The following is a 16,894-nucleotide window of genomic DNA, read 5'->3' as shown; positions in this document are numbered from 1 at the left end:
CAAGTCTTAGTTGATTCTACAGATAAATTCACAGTGATAGCCTGAAGTCCACTTGGACACAGATGAGGTGTTTGGCAGGGCGCTGTTATCCAATGCAAATATGAACTAACAGAACCATCTGATTACAAATCAGCTTACAAGTCCATGGTTTCCTTCTTGTTATAAAGAAATTACATGGATTTATCCCATGGTTTGGACAAAAAAATAAAACTGGTTAAAGCCACTGCTGCTCAGCTGCTCCCCTGTTTGTTCCAGGATGTAATATACTTGGGCTTGATGAGCTCATTCGTTTTGGTTGACCTTTCTGTAACTACAGTGATTTTTCCTCTCAGACCCATTTTGCAGGAGGGCAAGGAGGTGACTTTTCCTGTGCTCAGGGCAATCACAGCAGAGATCAGCTTTAGTGGTTCAGAACCCAGTGGCTGGAAGTTTTATTGGCATTTAATGAAGACTTTTGGTACAAGACAAATGCCTGGATCTGCAGGCAGCCCAACTTTCAAAAAGTTCTTCATCACTTTTGAGTCATCATTAATACCATCCCACTCAGTGGTTATTCCTAGGCCTACTCTCTTTCCAGCACTTTCTTGCACATATATATTTAATTTCCTTTAACCCTTCTGGTGATTAACCTTTTCCCCACCTCTTGTTTCATCTTGCCTGGCAAGCTGCATCAAGTTCCAGCTCTGTAATCTTTGTCAGCTGCTTCAACCCTTCCGCATTTCCATGGCAGTCTTCAAATACTTGAGATCTTTGTGCAGCTTTTTGTGAAGTTTTAGCAGCTGCCTCCTCTCCCTATTGCTGTGGCTGAGGGACTAGAGTCTACTTTCTTTTTTTATGCCACTGCTGAGCAATTTTTCACTGTTGCACTTTAGCCTGACTGATCAAAATCTTTGCCACTGCAAACTATGATCAAGAAGTAAAAGGGTCATTCCCTTCTGCTCACAAGATGGGTCAGCCAGTTCCAAGGGGAAGGTTGGCTTGTGAAAGTGCTTGCACAAAGAAGACTAGTAGGGTATTCATCTCAAACATTTTCCAGTTTCCTGCCTTGACAAGGTGGATTGCTGTGTGCTCCAACCTCACTTCACACTACAAGGTGTTTCTTGAGCTTGCTGTTGCTGACCTTATTCTCACCAGTTCAGGCTGTTTATCAGGGGACTCTAATATGACAAACATAAACTGATATATATCTAGATCAATCCATCTGTATGTATGCATTTATGTATGTATTTATATGTGTCTGTATGTGTGTATATATTTTTCCTATATATTTGTGTGTGTGTGTATGTAATACATCTCAGTGTGCTTGTGTGAAGACATTTTCCTCCTCAGTAGAATTTAAACCCTCAGGGGTCTGCTGTCTGTCTGGTGGAAGAATTCTGCGTTTGTTTCTGTTGAAAATGACAATGATTTAGAGCTGGCTCAGTAACCTGTCACTGAGGGATGTGCTCTGCTGTGGGTGAGCAGCTGCCAAAGCTCTCCTGGAGCAAGTTGTGTAAGTGGGAAGGCACAGACCCCTACTCTGCAAAGTGCACATTGTGAGGGGCCACATTGAGAAGGACCCTCAGCAAGTGACCTCCTGTGGGGAAACACCAGTGAGACGCTGGCTTTGCCTGATAGCAGGGATGCCACAGAGCTGCCATGGGAGGCTGACACATGCCCAGCCTCCATATCGTGCATCTGGAAAGTTGATTAAGTTTGCATAAAAGGATACAACAGGACCAAGCAGTAATGACCAAGAAAACAAGATTTGTGATGTGTCCATTGGCTGAGCATTGGGGGTCATCCAAGCAGAAGAGGACGCTAGCTGGTAAGAGGAACATCCATATTCCTGACTGCTTTATGATTTCCTTTGCTCTTTGTTTTTCTCAGTTTACCCTGAGTAAGTGATTATAAGACCCACTGATTGAAACTCCCTAGAAAATCTCATTATATTATCTAACGCAAAACCTTTGTGGTTAATGCAAAGTAATATTTTCACCAACGCTGAAGCAGGTGAATTACCAAATGTTGCCACTACTTCCAAAGGCAGTAATTGTCTTTTTAAATTAAGAAAGTAAAAGAAAAAACACCCCTTTAAAAAACAACAGAAGTTCTGTGTTTGTTTAACAAGAAAAGAAGTTTAATTTTTAAAGATTGCTCTATATTATTAAGTCAATTATCAGAAGAGATGGTTGGATGAGCAGACAATTAAGAGAAGGAGAAGCTCAGAAGGAAAAGTTCATCAGTACATTAGAAAGACAATGGGGGAAAGTAAAACTATTTCAAGTACCATTTGAAGGAAATCACTTGGGAAGGAAATAGGATTAATTAAGTTTTGAACCAGTTAATTTTGTTATCTAAAAATATTTCATAGATTAACACTGTTACTTATGCATGAGGTAATGTCTGAGGTCCTTCAGCATAAGAATGAATTGCTGGTGTAGATAAAGGAACTTCAAACCAGCATGGGACTCCAAACTTACCAGAGTCCTTGGTGTATTCTGCAACTGAGATTAGGATCAGGCTTTGAGACATCTGCAATAGAGGAATTTGAACCGTGTCTTGCTGTTTTGCTGTATTGTTGTGGGTCAGGGTATGAACTCAGTCCTGCTAAACTCAGTGAATGGCAGTAGTTTTGTTGTGTTTCATGCAGAATGTGTCCCACTCTCTGACCCTTAGGCTCCATCCTCTCATTCACCTCCCTTTATTGGCCTTGTCCTTTTCATCATAAGGAAACTTTTACTTAATTGCTCTAAAACATCTTCGGTAGAGCATGAGTGATCTGGAGGAACATGGGGTGAAGCCACTGTCACCAGAAACCCCCCTGAACAGGAGTAATTCTCCTTCTGACATTTTATCCCCATAATCCTGGTGCACACGTGCATACAGCTCCAAGTGTCCTTTGCGGGGTTTCTGAGTACAACACTAATTAATGTAAACTCTTTTAAACCCTTTCTTTTCCCTGTTCCTTTTGAGAGAGTGTCTGAAAACTTCTTTCTTCCCCAGATGTCCTCCCTGAGGTTCTGTTTGTAGGGCTGAGCTCACAAAAAAAGAGTTTTCACTGAAAAACAGTTTTCACTGACTTCGGCTCACACCTCAATAGGTTTTCCCTCAAGTTAGATATAATACTGTTTGAAAACACTAAAAGAGCTCTGAGTTCTTGTCTCTATGAAACTTACCTGCTGCAAAGGTTTGGACAGTGGAGTCTCTACTCCTGCTCCAAGTGCTGGGCCCTGCTTTGTATAACCAGGTCCGACAACTGAATTACATCAATATGCCAAGGAAGGGTGAAAGAATGATCTGCTCACCCCAGTGCGACAGGGGCTTTTGTTTGTGCTGTAGATTTCTTGAAGGTGTGGGTGAAGAATCATGACAAATTACTTTTCAGAGCTTTGCAGTCTGTTCACTAATTAATTACTTTTTAACAGGTGCCAGCCATGGTCCTCCCAGCGCTGCTGCCGCCACAGCCATTCAGCCAAAACAAGCAGCATTTCACTGTCAGTGCCTGAGCAGTTCTTTTCTCTGCAAAGCCCCCAAATTCACCCCAGGCTCCCCTGGGAGGCTGCTTTGAGCTGAGCTATCTCCATGCAGGAGCAAAGATAAGAGTTTAAAAGAGCTGCCAGTCTGCTGTGTGTTCCCCAAAGAATGCCATCAGCAGCTCAGATCAGCCCTGATCAGCATCTCATCACACCTATCAGCTCGATGTGTTCAGATGCCAGGACAGGGACAACTGTTCCTCCAAATACAGATGTGATGGCCCTTGGTGGCGGGTGGTCCTCTGACCATGTCCTTGGCAAGGGGACAAGTTCAGAAAATGAGTGTGACAGACAATGTGCGGTGCTGAGAAACCCATGGGACATGAAGGCATTCATCCTGCCCCTCCAGTTGTTGAATTTAGGTGAGACATGCCAAACATTATCTGGGGAAAAAATTAGACCTACAAGTGCTTGAAAGTAATTTTCCATACATGGTATTTAAGAATCTCAAATTTCAAATCATTAATAATGATCTTTGAAGGGAACCCTATAAACTGTCTTCTAGTTCCTGATGAGATGGAATAATTTATTACATCAATTTCTTTGATTAATGTAAAACATGTTTCAAATTTGGGTTTTCCTTTAATATTTAAACTTCCCCTCGAGAGGAGCTGCATAAGGTGACTGAGTGCCCCCCAAACTGACGTGGCATGTCCTCAAAGCGGGGTAAGCTCTGCTACTGGAGCCAATCAGCAATAAAAGCCATTGTGCAGCAGAAAACCCACCTTGTTTCAGGACCTGGCTCTCCAAAAACCATGAACCAGCAAAGGGCAGGGCCCCACAGCTCTTCTCACTCATGCCAGGGAAGTGAGTTTCTTAAAAATTTACTTGGTAAATGAGGACTTTTATGTTCTCATGGACATCACCCTCCCAAAGGAGCTGAAAAAGGCCACAGCTGGTGTTGTTCAGCATAAATTGCATGGTGGGTCTTTTTCCTAAGAAATCAAATTATTTTAAATAGGCTTTCTACTGTACTCATATGTAATTTTTGCAGAGACAAAGTCAGACAAAACCATGGAAACCAAGCTCCAACATTTAGAGCAGCCATTCCCTGAGCTGGTAAAACGCATCACACTTTCCGTGACCTTCATGGACCATGTCAAGCATACAGAAAACTGAAGAATCCATCTGTGTTGGTCTTGGCTTGACCACTCAAGCTGCCCCTCTCTGGTTCAGGAAGACAGAGGAAAAATACAATGTCAGAAGGGTCTGTATCCCAGGAAATGTTAAGTGATAGTGTAGTGCACTGGTGATGGGTTGGAGAGCCCTTAAACACCTGCAGTGATAAAAAATCAGAGCCCAGACAAGAGGGAGTCTGTTTTAGAGAGAATCATTTATTAGAAGATAGGAGGTTGTTACATACAGATTCTGTCCTGCAAAAGAGTCCTGGTCAAGGATATGTCGGGGAGACATTTAAACCCATTAGAACTGGCTCTGGTCTCCACGCAGAGATACTCAAGACACAGCAGAGCTCTGCCAGACCTGGCTCTCACGCTGGTGCTCAGCTGGGGAGAGGCCTGGCGTACCACAGCATCCCTGAGCTCATTAGACCGTCTTTATCCCACTGGAAGACCTGGCCTGTGGGCTGGGAACCAGTGGTGGGGACACCAGACGGTGCTGCAGAAGGGGCACTGTTCTTCCCTGGGCTAACTTGGGAGATATTTTCCCAAAGTAGGGAATTGTCTTCCATCGTGCCAGCGATGAACACGGCTGAGCAAGTGGCTACGGAGGTACAACCATGCTATGAGGTAGCATGAGGTAAATTAAAAGGAAAAAAAAGGAAAAAAGAAAGAGAGAAGACCTCTTCCCACCCTCTCTCATCCGAAGACCAGGCTAAGCAGCAGTGCCTGAGCCCCCTGCATAGACCTCCAAGGAAGCAGCTCTGACAGGTGGATCACAAAAAAGCAGCATTTTTGCCTCATAATAATTATGCTCCTAGCAGTTTTCCTCCCAATTTCATGGGTGACCTGTTTTCTTTTGGGTTGGCAGGTAGCATTTGTCAGCCTCTCATAAGGTCTCTGCACAACCCCTGTGGTGGCTCAGGGCTTTGCCAAGTGAAGCCCAGGTGCATCAGGAAGCTTCTGTGATGGATTTTCACCTTCTAAGCCAACTCCAGGCCCATGGTGTGCTGCATGGATTGTGGGCAGCACTGCTGGAGAGGCAGGGCCAAGTGAAATGGCAGGTGAAAGGCATTAGTCACCGGCTTGGCGATAACAGAGGGCCTGAGACCATCTTCTGCAGATGGTCAGTGGCTCACAGACAGCTTAGGGCTTGGATTCATACCAGTCCTGGGGCTTTTCCTTATTCCAGGTGTGCATCTCACTGGATTCTGCTGTTGTACCCATGGCAGAGCAAAGCAGGTTTACCAGTGGGTATAATTTTTCATTTGTTAGACAACCATCCAAATGGACATCTTCCTAATATCTAGCAGGTATCTTAAAGGAAAGTATTATGCAGAAGACATCTGTGTAACTTTCTAATTTATGGGTGGTAAAAGATAAATACATATTTTGGAGTCTGACTCCTTAGTCTGGTCCTCTGATGAAGCCGCATTCTTTTCTTGTCTTCACTTTACTGGCTGGACTAGAAGGTCACCTTCACTCACTGTCTGTAAATTCACATTTAATTCTGATTTTCCTTATTAAATCCTAGTTTTGGCTCCAGAGACTACATGTAAAACCCTGGGTATAATACCCCACTTTGCTCATAGAGTACATGAGCTTTTGTCTACTATCAGGACTCTATCAAGATTATTGTGTTTTCAGTCCTCAATAATCTGAGGGAAAAACTATTGTTGGAACAGGTTTGAAAGAAATTTAATATAATTGTCAGAAACATCTGTTTATGGCTCATCTATCACCACATCTCTCTTCTCATCTCTATCCAAGAGTGGCATTTGTTAGCTTGGTATATTAGAAAGCTTTGGAACTAGAGATTTGGCAGTGAATGCTCACAGCTGATGCCAATGTCAGTACAAAAGATGGGTCAGACCACAGACCTCAGAAGGGATGATTTGTGGGACAAACATTTTCCTTCCACTTCAGATGACCTTCAAGGTTGGAAGTACTTGGGGTGGAGAATAACAGGAAGACTGCAGCTATAAAGTAAAGCAGCAGAGCAGGTCCAGTTATATTTAGGATAGTAAACACTCAGCACTTAACTAGCTTTGCTACAGATATGCCTGTTTCTAAATCAGGTTTTATGTTCCTAAGGCACTCAGATTCCTTTTTTGGAACATGTACCCCAATAAGTTTGATTTTTAGGGGTGGGAGAGTTAAGAGAAATGTTTCCCAAGGGCATCCCACACTTAAGGGAACAGGTGCTCCAGACCCACTGAGTTATCAAAACCTCTGGGGCAATCATGACCATAACTTCAATTTTTTAGATTTTCTCTGGCACTAGTTGTGCTCCCACTTTATTCAACCTATGTAAAGGGGCAAGCTGGGGTCCCCTGGGCCCTCTGAAGGTCATCAGGTGCTATCTGGGGACAGTAACACCCTGCTCCACTATGGGAGCTTAGCAGGCCAGAGCTCTTTACATACTATTTGCCACAAAGTGATGAATCTGGGGGTTTGATCTGAAACATGATCTTCTGCCCTCCTTTCTCAGCCCTAACCTTAGAAAAATCCCAAGCACTGTCCCAGCTGGTTAAATTCCAGCTGGGTCAAGTGGGAGAAATACAGAGCAGACAACGGAATATCTGATTTTAGTTTCAGACTAACATACCTGGTTCTTCCACCACCCATGATGAAAACTTTTCCCTGCAAGGACTTCTTGAAAAACCTTGGTGAGTGAAGCTCACCTGTCAGAGCTGCCTGGATGCTGTAGAGGAGAAAAGTTTTCATGGATGTTTTTGGAGAGAAAAGGCAGGAGAGAGGGATGTTTTCTCTCCAGAGCATGTGCACAAAGGCAGAAGGCTGTGGGAGCTTTTTTTCCTCAAGACCAGATAAAGCTGGCTGATAAATGTACCTGCAGTGATGCACAGCAAACACTGGGCATCATTCAGGTGCCACCAGGCACAAGCAGGACTGGACTTCCCAGATCATTTTGGGATCTCCGTGCTGGGGGCTCTGAGGAGGTTTGCTGCGAGGTAGCGCTACGTGGCTGCACTATGGAAAGTCTGACAGGGAGGGCAGACACGGAGAAGCTGGGAAAGCTCAAAGCAGAGAAGTGCAATTCACTGGGGCTCCAGCAGCGCACGGCAGAGGGGGCGTTACCAAGACTTTGTGGCACTGAATCGTCACGGTGTTTTGAGTATCTCAGCTGGGCACAGAAGACCAGTTCTAAAAATATCCAAAAGAAAGAACATGTTCTAATTTGTATAGTGTATGGCAATACAGGGGAATGACCCACCACACAGAAAGATTTTGAACATTAATTACAATATCTTTTATAACTTTTTAATTTAATTGCCAACCCTTTTCCCTTTAAATTAATCATAGATGTACAGCATTTAATCAAACAAGCTTTTTTAAAAAGTACATCTTAATATAAATAGTTTATTCAGTGCATGGTTGTGTATACAACAAATAATAAACAACTCCTTTGTACCAGGCAGAAAGCTGCCTGTACAGAACTAATTCAGTTTTGGAGCACAGAATCCAACGATGATTAATGCACAAAATCTTACACATCATGCAACTCTATGCCAATATTCCAACTTTCTCCCATGCAACAGACATGATGACCTAAATGGAAACCTAACTACATTTTTTAAACAATTGTTTCCAATAGCATGTATAAGTATATGTTGTTTAGGGGTAACCTGTCCTAACGCTTCCTCCTACACAATATTCACGTGCCCGTTACAGTGAAAGGACTTTTACAAATAAGACGTTTCTTATAAAAAAATTAAGTCACCTTAATTCCACAGTTTCTGTCTTTAGAAAAGAAGCCACAACAATAGTTTAACAAGACACACAAAATGGAATTAAGAGAAATCTACACTGGAGGATAATTTTATCCCTTTCTGTTAACTTCCACTTGGGATAACAAAACAACTCAATTCCTACAGACTGGGGTTAGCACAAGAACTTTACCAGAAACTACAAATCTATAAAAATTTATATTTCATTGTGTTTAAAACCACAAGAACACTGCTTGAGCCTGAGACACCAACTCTCAGTTCCAACCCTGATTTTTTAATTATTTTTTTTTTAAAGACATAGCTTTAAAGACCCATTGGAGTTCAGAAATCAAAAAGCACTATTCCAAATTAAAGGATACATTTTTTTTTATCAAGCCTTAGATATAAAACGGTAAGCCAAGGAAACAACAGAGTTTACATATTTGTTTTTTGTTTGCCCCTATAAAACATACAAGCATTAAAATTTCCTTTGAAGAGCAAAAGTGGTCTTTTTCTGAGTTGGAAAGCAAATTCTTATCAGCAGTGAATGCTGTGAAATGTTTTTGTTTCGGATTCCACAAAGCATAGGAGAGAGAGAGAAAGAGAGAAAGAAAAAGTGAGAGAGAGAAAGAGCTGGACATTTCTTCTCCGAGATTTATTCCGCAGTTACGTTTGCTGGCTATCCAACTGCCTTGTGATATGCACAGGCATATTCTACATAATTGGGGTATATCCTTTGACAACCAGTAGATCTAATGGCTGATAAACGAGTGACCTATGCAAGTTCGGTGGCTTGTCCTGGGCAATTGAACATTTGGATGAAAGACTGCTAGTAAGAATTCAACTGCATCCAGAGGTAAGGTTCTGTTTAGAGAGCACTTGGCTTGCCTGAACCTGGCTACGTTGACTCGTTTTGGCTCATGGATTTACCCCCATTTAGCACTCCTGAAACACTTCTGCTCTTTGTTGGGGTCCCACTTCCAGATCTTGAGAACTCTGTGAGATCGTGGAGAGAAGGTTCTTTGTACATGGCCACTGCAAAGCAAAAGAGAGGCAGCACGTCAGCACATGTCATGTGCTACTCAGTCTATGGGTGCAAAGTCCAGCTGTGAAATGTTGGGATTTTTCATTTGAAAATATGCAATGTAATGAGATAATGAAAAACCATGGCCAGTAGAACTCTCCATTTCAAACAGTCCCTGAGAGTCTCTGGGGTCCTCTTCAACAGACTGACATTTTAGAGAAAGGAAAAACCACAGCTCCTCCCTCCCTCCCTCTCCCAGTTAACCACCCGCCTACCCACTGCAATTAGAAAATTCTGCAAGATAGACCTAAGCTGATATAAATCAACATTTCCTTATTAATTATGAATTAGCACTGTTGGCAGCTGTGATTTGACCTGTTACCTGTATACGTAGCCTAAGCAGGTGAGTGTGAAAATGGATTTTGAGTCTTTTGTTTCCTTTGTTTTCACACCCATTAGAAGTGAGGATCAACCTCGACATCAGTTGCCTAGCACCTAGTCCTAAATGTAGACTGCCAGACTAGACCAGCGTCCACCCAGGGTGCTGTACCTTTGAAATATCCTCTCTGATTTCAAAAGAACACTGCCTTAAAAGGCTACTAAGTGCATAACCCAGAAATAGAAGGCTTCATTCCTCTTAGGGAAAGAGCATATGGAAGTTAGTTCTTCTGGAGAAAAGGAGGCACCTTCATACATCGACTGAGATCTCCCTCTTGGCATTGACCAAAGAGGGAGCCAAGACTGACTACAAGTCTGATTCAGGATCCCTCAGTTAACTGGCATGACTGTATGTCCTGGTTTTTAATACCCAGTGGTATATGGAAGCCACATGCATTAGGTAATGTCATATGCTGATGCCCCATTAATTGCAGTTAAACAAGCACAGCACATCTGAGCTTTATCCCAGGCAAAACTAGATGAACAAAAATTCTGTAACAGAAAGCACAAATTGATAAGCTAAATAGCAAGTCACTAATGGCCTGTGAGCAGATGTTTAGACCATTCCAGGCTAAGCCTTCATTACCTATAACAGAGACAGTATTGAGCTGGGCACAAAGAAACCAGTAATGTTTTTGGTTACTAGTAACTGTATTTGGTTAAATTAGAGAAATGCTGAGGTAATGTAGAAAAACCTGAGAAAAGCAGTTCTGGTTAGATTAACAGCATGTTAGAGAACATTATACTCCTGTTATATAAGTAGTCAGACCCTTCAAATACATATACACAGCAATTAAACACCTCTGACACAAGACAATGTCAGTTCAGATGGATGGAGCGAACCCAGGCAATTACCTTTTAATGGTTTTGGAAGAAAGTGTGCTGCAGGTTTATTTTTCTTCACGTGGTTTCCTTTCATTATTTCTCCTTCTTTGTTAAGACCCAAATACCAACCCCGGCCAGACTGCTGCTGTCTGTAGATCATTGAAGAATATGTCACGTAGTAGTTTTCAAATACTGATTCTTTGAACTTGCATTCAGGTGTAAAATGTTCCTGTAAGGAAGTAACAGATCAATATGTGCAGTGCTGAATCTTGCATCAGTAATGAGAAAGCATCATACATCCATTGTTTTCCCAATAGTTAAAAGACATCCCTCTCCAGTTATGAAACGTGGGTCCTGAAAGTATTAACAAATGAGTAACACAATTTGAAACCTGTGAAATGATGCTGTGAGCAGCTCTAAGATCTTTTTGAACGATGAGTATAAAGTCTAAGTGAAGATTCATTGATCGACGCAAGTAATGGATGTTGGGCAGATGGAACCCTGATGTCAACCCCGTGGGACCAGCTGTGGTCCAGCCCATGGGCAGGAAGCAAGGCCACATAATGCCTTTGTTAACTGCTGGCCTTGACTGTTTATGAGGAAAGTGCAATAAAAATTCAAAGCCAATATGCCATGAGTAAATGATTGTCTCTTACTAACCCAGCAATGTTAAATTAGCTCATAGCAGCTGCCTTTTTGGTCTAATCTAGGCTCTTTCTCTGCCCGGTGTATCATCCATGAAAGCCCAACTGTCAGAGTCCTGCTGCAGACATTAACCTCTGCTCCAGGACTGAGCCACAGCTGGAAGCTTGCAGGATGGAGCCTTAGTCTTCATGTTGAATTGCACTGCTCCTTTTGGGCCATGGTGTTGGGCCAGTAGAGCAATAAACCAGGACAGAGCCCTTTTCTTCCTGCCGGTGGTGTGGCTGGCTGTCCCTGTGCAGTGATCCTGACTGAACCAGTATCATTGCACTACTGCCCAGATTCAGAGAAAAGATACAGACATGAAACACGGGTCTTAAAGGGATCTCAGACCAAACCACAAGTCTTGACAGCACCGCTCAGCTGCTTCCTAAGGCCTCGGGGTGCTCCAGGTTTTTTTAACATTTTAAGTTCTGAGATCATCTCACTTATGGAGTTGTTCAAAAAATATGAAAGAGGAAGGGTTTGGTCTGGTCATGCAAATGTTAACATCACAGTCCTGCCTGTCATCACACCACAAAGCAGCCAGCTGTTTGCTGGTCTTCCCTTGTGAAGGCAGCCAGCCTCAGAGAACTGCCCTTGTGCTACAGAGGCATGAAAGAAAGGAGGAAAAATTGTGCTTGCATAATGATTGTCATTTTCATTTTTAAATATCACAGGAAATTAAATGCCTCAGAAGCTGTAAGATGTTCTTATCTAGTTCCTCAAATATTCTTATGTGAGAAAAAGATGGTATTAGGAAAAAAACCCAAAACCCACCAGTGTGCATTTTCTGCACATCTTTTGCCATTTTGTCTTTATAGGAGAAAGAAAAAAGCTCCCATACTTTGACTGGCATCTGCTTCAACAAGGAATGTGAAGTAAGCAATTTTCTTCTCTTTTTCCTTCAAGCTAATTGGCTGTTATTTAGTTAATTGACAACTGGTTTCAATTGCTGTCAAATGGGGACAGCCACTGCATTTTTGTAAGATTTCTGCATAAAAGCCTTCCCTCACTGTTGGTGCCCAGCACCAACCACGGTAACAAAGACTATTGCAATTAGCAGCAAAATGGAAAACTACAGTGCTCTCACTGGAAGATTATGGTTTATGTACAGTAATTTGGAGCTGTTTTGGGTACAAAGGCCTGCTTGTACACAGCAGCAGAGGGTCAGATTGCAAACAGAACCACAACATTTACTCTGGCTCTCTTAGGAAGCAAGTTAACCTCGGTATGAGCAGCAGCCCAGAGAGACCCTTGAAACAGAGGGACAGAAAAAAGATGCTAAAAGCTCCTTCACTCCTGTTTTTTCCCTTGGCCCTGGTGGAATGCTGTGCAGCAGAGAGTTTGCAGTCAACTGAGCCCACTTACAGCCAGACCAGTGCTCATGGTGCAGCCCAGCCTGCCAGACATCCCCAAGAGCATCACAGGCAAAATCCTCATCCTGAGATTCAGCAGGAACTACAAAGGGGTGGATTCTCATGACAAACAGCGGGGCACAGAAACAGATATGCCTCTTTATTGTGCTCAGTTATCATGACAAATTCCCTCCCAATTTTTCTGGCTCTAAAGCAAGACCACCTCACTTCTCTGACTAGCTTGGCACAGAATTGTGCCCCTTTCTCTTAACTGATACCTGCTCAATTCCTTGGCTATGGCTGCAGCTTCAGAAAGGTGCTGCATGGAGGGAAAGGCATCTTCCTTGCCAAACAAACAGCTCCCACAGAGCTCAAGTGCTCTGCCTGCTCCTGAATACTAAGCAGCTGCTCACCTTTTGCAAGAGTTTGTTCCTACCCATCACTTGCCTTTAGTTTAATTCACTATATGTCTTTCCTACTCATTACAAAAAGAGCCAGGGAGGAAAACAGCAGAGGGAAGCTTTGAATAAGGAATGGTAACATGGGGGCATTACAATTAAAATGTACTTTTCTGAGCTTGGCAAGTCCATGTGCCAACTCAACTGGGTACAGACAGGACTTCTATGAGCACATCAAATTTGAAACACAGTGCAGAGCAGCAAGTGCATATTTGCCATTATGTTATCTCTGCTGCAAATTCTTTATTAATATACTGAGGAAGAGCAAGCTAAAGGTGGGAGAGGGCTGACTGCCCCAATTAACACTTATCTTTTCCAGCTCATATCCTATATCAATCCCAGTCAATCCTATGGAAAATTTATAAATACAAGTAAGTGTTGAACTCTAAGGTCAGATTTTTCCTTTCTCTCAGCTGTCATCTTTGTCCATCTTTGCAATGAAAATAATTCAAATGATTTCCAGGAAGTCCCATCTTATGAATAAATTGTTACACAAAACAGATGAAAATTAAGTATTTGTGAATACTTTGAAAAGTATTCAGGAAAAGTATTGGGGACTTGGGAAACTTAGAAAATGTTCTTACATGTTGGGCATGTAATTATACTCCTTGTGATCAATGACTATGTCAGTATATGGGATTTATTCTTTATTTTCTCCACTTAATGAAAATTGGATATTTTTTTCTTCCATATCCCAATTTCTTTCAGGACTATAATGTAGCCCAGGATTCCATTCTATAATCATGAATTTTTGAAGGAGCCTCGTTAAGGCTCCAGAGTAGTGATTTTCTGCGCCACTGAGCCTGCCTTTTTTTATTAACAAAGATTGATTTTCTCCATCTTGGCATGTGAAGTTCCAGGGTGTATCCTCTGGATCATCACCCTGTAATGTGCAGTGATATCAACACTCCAAAATGGGGAATACTTCAACTTTAACATTATCAAAAATAACAGCTTTTAGATCACCAGTATGAGAAGATGCACTGAAGAAACTGGTATTTCCTGAAGCCACTAAAAGCTATTTACTATAGCAATGGAAACTACAATTACCTTAAACCAATTTATTTTGGATCAGATATATCACAGTTTCCACAGATAGGTCCAAATCCCAAAATATTGTACATTTTGCTTAAATTTACTTTTTTTTGAGGAATCCTAGTGATGTCAGTGGGAGCAACTCACAAAAACCAAAATTTATACAGACAAGTTACACTAAATTATTTCATCAGGTAAACAACTTAATGGCAGGAGAGATAGGAAGTCACAGTTTTCCTGGAAGGTGATCCCAAACTACTCCACAGCATGGAACTGCCTTATTGCTAATGGAGTAAGCAGGAATTTATCAAGTGAAACACAAATTGTCAATGGTGTGTAAATTTATTTGGGACTTTCAGGAAGAGTAAAATGGAGCCCAAGGAAGCAGCTGGATATCCAGCACCTCCAGAGTAAGATTTCAGGTTGTCAGTAGGTATTCTCTGAATCTATGAGAAAAGCATTGAAAAGATCCTGTGACAATTCCCTTGACATCTTTCCTTTGCACAGCAAATCAAATGCACCAACTCAGGGAAAAATGCACACAGTGAACTGAAGCAGAAAACACACTAATTACAAATACAGAGGTCTAGAGCTGTAAGTTTTGTACATTACTCTTTTCTACCTTTATCAGTGACTAATTTGTGAAAACGTGTCTGAGCCATCTTTGCCCAGATTTTTAAGTGGCATTTAGGCACATAAATAACCAACTATTTAAAACCTGGTTCATCACCTCTCAGCGTGCTCTGCCCATGGAATGGATGTACAGCCTGATGACCCCAGGGAAAAGACTCAATGACTGTAAACAATGTTGAAATTTAATTGAGACAGAAACTATGCATGATCATATTATTGTTCCCTGTCTTCTGGTGATGCTTCACTTCTAAAACTGTTGATTAACCAAAGCATTCCTTAACTGGGGCAAGAGAACTAAGTATGATACGTACAGAAAGAAAACACTCTTCTGATTACTGCAGAGGAAATTATTCCTGTTCAAAAAAGCCTGTAATGTGGTTAAAACTTACACAAGATGTCACCTCCCAGATTTAAAACACAGGTCCCTTTCCTAATCTGTTCCACAAATTTATGAGGTGCAATTTACTTGGCATGAATCAGAAAGGCAGAAGATCCACTTTGCCCCCAAATGCTTGTCTTCTGCATCATGTGCAGAGGATCATGGAATCACAGAACAGGGAAAACCTCTACCATTACCTGAATCATCAAGTCTCATTTGAATACTTTCTAATGCTTGCACCCACCCTTTTTTAATTTCTGCAGCTTTAGGATACCAGACTTGCCAGTCCTAGTTCAAAATCAGAGAAATTCAAATAAAATAAAAGGAAGAAACCAGTCTTTAAACATTGCCTGTTTAGTGAAACTTGGGAAGATTCACTAAGCAGTAAATGCCCACCAGGTTGTCTGAAAGCTCTAAACCAGACTAATGGAGACGATCAGCAGATGTGTTACAATCGTACTATTACCTAAAAGCCATTTTAAAAATGCTATTTAATTTTTATTGTTTCCCACATACAAAAGTCCTGTTACTGCTTCAAAATCTGCAAAGGAAGGACTATGTGTTAATTTGCAATTAGGCATCTTTGGAGAGAAATCTTTTTTTTTTTTTTTAAGAAAGATTAGAATAACTTCCTTGATGTCTAATCAAAGGTTGTTTTCATTCATGGACTGCCCTGCCAGGTTTGGTCAAGGACTGGTTAACACCACTAGAGTCTCTGGTACTCCCCAGATGAAAAGTCAGAGATGGAAGTATCCTGCATGTTTTCTCTGTATTTCCTCACTCTGATCAAATATTCTTCTCTAGGTATGTGCCACTGAACATTTCGGGTGATGAGCTTGGTGGACCTTGGATCTGACCTGCTGCAGCTTCTCATGATCCTTCCACATAACTGAGTCTAGCGGAGGAACTGAACCTTCCTGGCTGAGCAAAGCACCCAGAGCTGCCCTCTGAGCAGAGCTGCCTCTGTGTGTGATCTGCATGGTGGAGGAAACAGGGATGCTGGAAAAAAATCTGCTCCCTGAAAACATGCTGGGAGAGATCCTGGCTGCTCACCCTGTCTGAGAGATCGAGTGATCACTGGAGGCAGCTGCAGCAGGTCACTGTCTACATGTAGCACATAGGTAGCTGTGTGTAATAAATACCCAGAGCCCACTGAAGCTGGCAGATCATTTCAACAGCCATGGAATCGTGCCAACTGGTGAATCCTTCTTCCATTCAAAGCTACAAGAGAACTCCCTTTTCCTCTCACAATTTTCCCCAGAGCAGCCAATCCTTTTCATAATTTTCCTAAGCTCATTATCTCTGTTCCCTGCGACAGAGGCTTCCACAGGTGAAGCTGGCACTGCGGAAAACATATTGAAGATGTGTGTGGTGGTGTTTTTTATCATAAGCACATTTCTTGTCTTGTTTTTTCACAGCTTTCTTCCCTCAGCTTTTAATTTTGGAAAACAGCACATGAAAGTACCCGGTGTGCCTCTTCTGTGCCATTCATTACCCCACATCTCTTCATCATGTCTCTGCTTATTTATCTCTTGTCTTAACCAAGCAGGCCTAATCTTTTTAAATCTCTTCTCATATGAAAGTTTCTCAGTGCCTCTAATCATTTTCATTACCCTTCACTGAATTCTTTCATTTTTCCCCTCTATCATTTCCAGAACCAAAACATAACATTTAAAAAGAGGCTGTACCATTGAGTTGCATA

The 16,894-nt window shown here is 42.0% G+C and overlaps 1 protein-coding gene across 6 annotated transcripts in view; it reads right to left on the bottom strand.

Annotated features, from left to right (window-relative positions):
- Positions 1–4,829: 4,829 nt before the first annotated feature.
- Positions 4,830–16,894, bottom strand: part of FGF13 (fibroblast growth factor 13) — a 244,743-nt gene continuing 232,678 nt past the window's right edge. For all 6 annotated transcript variants that reach the window (XM_050310956.1, XM_050310950.1, XM_050310955.1 and 3 more), the window contains 2 exons: positions 10,679–10,877; positions 4,830–9,396 (listed from right to left, as the gene is read on the bottom strand). In XM_050310956.1, the coding sequence (XP_050166913.1) occupies positions 9,260–9,396; positions 10,679–10,877 (336 nt within the window). In that variant the 3' untranslated portion in view covers positions 4,830–9,259. The remainder of the gene's footprint in view (positions 9,397–10,678; positions 10,878–16,894) is intronic.

This window comes from Myiozetetes cayanensis, unplaced genomic scaffold (genome assembly GCF_022539395.1).
Source record: "Myiozetetes cayanensis isolate MyiCay16 unplaced genomic scaffold, myiCay2020 scf15, whole genome shotgun sequence".
In the NCBI taxonomy this organism is placed as follows: domain Eukaryota; kingdom Metazoa; phylum Chordata; class Aves; order Passeriformes; family Tyrannidae; genus Myiozetetes; species Myiozetetes cayanensis.
Note: the sequence above shows the minus strand (reverse complement) of the source record. Positions and strands in the feature narration are given on the sequence as shown.